This window comes from Poromitra crassiceps (genome assembly GCF_964638095.1).
Source record: "Poromitra crassiceps genome assembly, chromosome: 16".
Lineage (NCBI taxonomy): Eukaryota > Metazoa > Chordata > Actinopteri > Beryciformes > Melamphaidae > Poromitra > Poromitra crassiceps.
Genome location: NC_139645.1, coordinates 30,232,017 through 30,238,016, shown reverse-complemented (window position 1 = coordinate 30,238,016; position 6,000 = coordinate 30,232,017). Strand labels below are relative to the sequence as shown.

The following is a 6,000-nucleotide window of genomic DNA, read 5'->3' as shown; positions in this document are numbered from 1 at the left end:
CTACTTCTGACCCGTTCTTATGTCTTCCCTTCACTTCTCTCATCCATGATCATTTAAGGTTACAGGAAGATCTGTTCTCTTGTCTGGGTGCTGTCAGCCCTATTGCTGCCTCATTCTGCTTAAGACTGTCAGTTAGATGCCTAAAACGTAACACGTAATTGTAGGTTGAAGACCAACACACACCCCAAAAGCAGCTGAGGCAGGAGACTTGATGGTAATGATAAGGTGGTTTTTGAACAGTCAGTAGTTGAAACAAAACGGAGTTGAATCAGCGAATCCCTCCTGGTTTTATTTTAAGAGCTGGGATGCCTTCAGAAGCTTCTTTGAGTCTGTGTTTTTTGTCTTATTACCTTTAGTCTTTCAGCAGCATATTAAAGAATAAATGTGAACATGTATTTGGCTGAAATTTGACAGACAGATGTAGCATATTATGTCTTTTCAGGATCAAGAAATCGCTTGAACTGTACGTCAATGATTTGGGTGTAACATAAAGTCGGAGAAGTTTTAGGCACACATTTTGATCATCCTCTGTGTTAAACTACGCCTAACCTTTACAACCTCCACACCCTCTCTCCCCTACCTTCTCCAGGGAACATCATCGGCTCTGGGATCTTCATCTCTCCCAAAGGGGTGCTAGAACATGCGGGCTCGGTGGGGCTGTCGCTCATCGTGTGGGTGCTGGGAGGGGGCATCTGCGCCCTGGGGTCCATGTGCTACGCCGAGCTGGGCGTCACCATCCCCAAGTCTGGAGGAGACTACTCCTACGTGACGGAGATCTTTGGAGGGCTGGTGGGGTGAGTAGTTGTCATATTTCAACACGTCTGGTGGTAGGGCTGTGAATCTTCACTGGCCTCACGATTTGATTCGATTACGATTCAGAGGGCTACGATTCGATTCGATTAGGATTATTGATGCATCTCGATGCATCTCGATGCATCTTAAATCGATGCATCACTTTTTTTCCCCAATACATGATTTATTTTTTCTCACTTTATTTTTTCTCACTGTGTGCCTACTTTTAAAATAAAAGTGCATTTGGAATTGCATTGTATTATGATCCATAATTAAAATAAACAACTGCATGTACTTCCATTATATTTTATTTGATTATTATTATTTTTTATTTTTTTTACATTTTAGATTTTTGACATTTGTGAATCGATGCAGAATCGTGCACGTCCGCATCGCGATGCATCTTATAATCGATTATTTTTGACACCCCTATCTGGTGGTGTACAGTTTTGGATGCTGGTCTGTCTTTAACACAATATACAGTATGTTCATAACAACATGAGACAACATGTTACACTGTTGTCATGTGAAAACCTCGTCACTTCAATTTTACGTCATTTACATGGTCCTCTGTGGGACCTTCTGGGCTTATGAATCTCAGGTTCTCACCTCTTGGTGTGGACCTTGTTATACAGCAGTCGAGATACAGATGTATGCAGGGAGAATGGTTCAGTTTAGCCGGTCTCTTCATCTGGAACCAATCAGCTGTGAATGTGTTGTGAAGCTCATGTGGTCATGTGATATGTAAAGTGACCCTGGAGCAGCACTGTTAGTCTGAGAGAGTCATAGAGGCCCTCCTCTGCTGTGGGACGGATCACTCCTTTCACTTCTTCTGTCTCCTTTCATTCATTCATTTGCACAAACGGAGGGGAAACGGAAAGAGCAAACATTTGTGCATCAAAAAGCCAAAGAGCCTAATCAGAGCATTTCACGTCAAACCAAGCAAAGTGAAGAGAGCAGTCCTGCTTTGAACACAGTTGATATCGTCGTCTTAACATCCATCTAGTTGATTTAACTTTTGAATCAGCCCGAGCCGCCACAGGCAGAGAGAAACCTAAAGCTGGGCCAAAAGCTCCTGGCTGTAGCTCTCTGGCTACTTGGCTAGTAATTGCGGCTATTGACTGGAGCCTTTTTTGGCTACAAGTGAGCGACTGTTTTCAGCTGATTGTTAATGTTTTGCGGTGAGACACGCCGAGATCCAGGATGTTCTTGTCTTCTCATGTCTCCTCTCCTCTTCTGGTGGCGAAAAGGGTTTGTCTGAAATGATGTTCGGACCACAATCAAACAACCACGGAAGTCTTCGTAACGGACGGACCGTCTTTTATTGTCACACAAACACCACAATACATGCATGTGGCCACAACACACTCATGCTGACGGTGGCCGGTGAAAAGTGTCCTCTGCATTTAACCCATCCAGGCATGTCCTTTCCTCCGAGGGGCAGGCCAGGAGCAGTGGTCGCTTTCTCGTACAGCGCCCAGGGACCAACTTCGGGTGTTGTCGTCACTGGTCGGATGACGATGACGATCTGATCTTCTGCATATTTTTAGTGGGGGGGTTATGTACGGAGGAACCCCCTGGGGGGTACGGGGAGAACATGCAAACTCCACACAGAGAGAAAGGCCATTACGACGAGATACCCCACCTGGGCAGTAGGCACTGAAGATATGGGGGGGAACACAACCACAGCGCTCACAGTGTCCCAGGCGAGAATCGAACTCAGGACCTTCTAACTGTGAGGCGACAGCTCTACCACTGAGCCACCGTACCCCCAGATCATCAATAGATCATCAATTAAGTTGTAGCAGCCAGTCAGCCAACAGCAAACACCAAAACAGCAAAAATGGCATCCAGGACTAGGTGATTTCAATCATTGTAACATGAAATTACACAATACGGTAATATCGTTAGGGACACGGTGGCGCTGTCGCCTCACAGCAAGAAGGAACCTGGGTTCGATTCCCACCTAGGATGCTGTGGCCCCCAGGGCATGCCCCCTTACCGCATGCCCTCAGTATTATTATTATAACCTTTATTTAACCAGGTAAAACAAATTGAGATACGAAATCTCTTTTACAATTGCGACCTGGCCAAGAAGGCAGCAAGTTACAGATCAGATCATACACACATTTACATACAAGATACAAAAACTAATTAAAACAGAGCACAGGCTACACCAACACTGCATCAGAAGTAATAGTAAAAAGCATACGAAATAAAATCGTATATTACGATATACATCCTAAAATCATAGTCATAAAATGATGATAAAAGAGGCATAAAGTGCAGAGGCATATTGTGCAGAGAGGAGTTTAAATATTGCTACGAGAGGCATAAAGTGCATAAAGAGACAAAGTGCACAGTGGCAGTTAAATGTTGCCACAGGAGCAGCTCGAGACAAGAACCTCTGACAACTTGTGTTTAAAACTGGACAACGAAATCAAAGAAACCAACTATAGTGCCCAGGTGAGGTATCTTGTGAAAAGGGCCTTTCTGTGGGGAGTTTGCATGTTCTCCCTGTGCTCCCCTGGGGTTCCTCCATACAACATCGGTATGGACCCACACTAAAAACATGCAGAAGATCATCAACTGACCAGCGACGACTACAACAGAAGTTGGTCTTCAGGCGCTGTACACTAGAAAGCTGGACACTGCTCATCGCTGCCCCCAAGAGGAAAGACAAACCTGGATGGGATACATGCAGAGACTATTTCACCGGCCACCGTCATCATGAGTGTGTGTGTGTGGCTGGCACGTGTTGTACAATGGGTGTCATGTGAGACTGGTTTGTTCGTCCGGTTCTTCTAAATTAAGTCCTGTAAAACGACCACAATGGCTTCCATTCCATTGACACAGATAAGGAATGTGGTCCTCTTTCAGGCACCATTTTTCGAACAGCTTCCACTTGTTCTGAATAGTAGGAGACCGACCGCGGACAGATTCAGCCACTCAGGCTCTCTCAGGGGCCACGCCCACAGTGTCAGGCTCTCTCAGGGGCCACGCCCACAGTGCTAGGCTCTCTCAGGGGCCACGCCCACAGTGTCAGGCTCTCTCAGGGGCCACGCCCACAGTGTCAGGCTCTCTCAGGGGCCACGCCCACAGTGACAGGCTCTCTCAGGGGCCACGCCCACAGTGCTAGGCTCTCTCAGGGGCCACGCCCACAGTGTCAGGCTCTCTCAGAGGCCACGCCCACAGTGCCAGGCTCTCTCAGGGGCTACGCCCACAGTGACAGGCTCCCTCAGGGGCCACGCCCACAGTGCCAGGCTCTCTCAGGGGCCACGCCCACAGTGTCAGGCTCTCTCAGGGGCCACGCCCACAGTGCCAGGCTCTCTCAGGGGCCACGCCCACAGTGACAGGCTCTCTCAGGGGCCACGCCCACAGTGACAGGCTCTCTCAGGGGCCACGCCCACAGTGCCAGGCTCTCTCAGGGGCCACGCCCACAGTGCCAGGCTCTCTCAGGGGCCACGCCCACAGTGTCAGGCTCTCTCAGGGGCCACGCCTACAGTGTCAGAGAGATGTGTGAGAGATCATGTGCAAATAAATCAGTATAGTTTTTCGGTGGAGTGCCCCTTTAATGTGTTTGAATTGTCAGCTTCATGTGGATGTGTCATTAAAGGGCTAATAATTTGTCACATATTAACCCTTAGCGTCTTGCCCCTACATATGAACCCTTGGCGTCTTGCAGGGGCGGTTCTAGGCCTTTTTTGGGTGGGCTTTAGCCCACCCAAAAATAGTCTCAGCCCACCCAAAAAAAAAAAAAATCTCTCTCTCTCTCCAAATCCATGGTGGTCATTAGTAGCAGTTTCTGTTAAAATGATCTTTATTTATTATTTATTTTTGCTTTAAAACTATTTTTTAATTTTCTGCTTAAAGTTCATGAAAAAAAGTGGCATTCTTGTTTTTTCCCACAATCATTTCATAATAGCCTACCATTTGTAATGCCACCGTTGTAGTGCTGTTGTTCAAGATTAAAGTACATTTTCTCAGATTTATTGGTGTCTTTCTAGTCACACAATTTAATAGTCAGTGTTTCCCATACACTGATCTATAGAGAGCCCCAGGAACGAGTCTGGAAATCATCGATGCTAACAGCCCTGGTTCTTCACAGTTTTCGCCTATGGGAGTTTTGAATGGGTTTTTGGCGCGATGCTTCTAATAATCTCTCTGGGCAACGCTGGCTTAATCAAACGCGAACCAGTGTTTAGTAACATCATCTTCACACATGAAGACCACTTTAATGAGTTTTGAAGCTTTTATGTGCCGTTAAAAGGGTGGCTAGCTAGCAAACGGCTAAATGAGACTACAATGTCGATGCGGATATTATACGTCCTCACGAGTGAACGCGGAAATTCTTTCTCTCGCGCCTTCGCGTGGACGCCTATGCGACACTGTGTGTACTTCTGGATTAGCTTAGCACAAGCTTTTTACCTCTAGGGCTCGCAGTTATGCTTCAAAACTCATGAAAGTGGTCCTCATGTGTGAAGATTATCCCGCTGAACCTTGGTTCACGTTTGATTAAACTTGCGTTGCCCACAGACATTATTTGAAGCATCGCGCCAACAACCCATTCAAAAATCCCATAGACAGAAACAGTGAAGAACCAGGAAGTTTGGGACTTCCGCATTCAGCCTACAAAAATACGTCATCCCTGGGGCTCTCTATTTGTGGTGGAACACCCTACATAGATTTTGACCCCCACAAATACTGCCACATATTAATTTCAACTAGTTGACTGCAAACTCCTGCTTTAGTGCTTACAGTATATTATTATCTTGTCGGAATATTATTCCAGCCAATAAGTTAGGAAGTTCCCTTTTGATTTAATTTTACTTTTGTTTTGCCTACAAAGCAAAATGTTACTTTACTTGAAACTCCCCTGAAGTGATTTTGGTATTATTTATGCAAGCTTAATTCTACCATATAGTAACCTGTATGCAGAATATATATAGTATATATAGGGAAACAATTATTTTTTCATCGCTGTAAAACCACAGAACGGTAAAGAAGATATTGATGTGTGTAGTTCTTCATAGATCTAGTCTCTTCATTTTGATCTCAAAGTGCGCCAGTTTGATCCATTTTTACTTGAAACTGTACAAAATTTTCTTCCGGGGGGGCATGCCCCCGGACCCCCCTAGGGGTCCATGACCTTTGGGTGGGCTGAGCCCACCCAAAGCTCTGATGCTAAAACCGCCCTTGGTGTCTTGT

The 6,000-nt window shown here is 45.9% G+C and overlaps 1 protein-coding gene across 1 annotated transcript in view; it reads left to right on the top strand.

The window, feature by feature from the left end:
• Positions 1–305: 305 nt before the first annotated feature.
• LOC310791578 (asc-type amino acid transporter 1-like) overlaps positions 306–6,000 on the top strand; it is a gene marked incomplete at both ends in the record, with an annotated part of 207,807 nt that continues 202,112 nt past the window's right edge. The window contains 2 exons of the mRNA XM_083653245.1: positions 306–327; positions 590–794. Of these exons, the coding sequence (XP_083509371.1) occupies positions 306–327; positions 590–794 (227 nt within the window). The remainder of the gene's footprint in view (positions 328–589; positions 795–6,000) is intronic.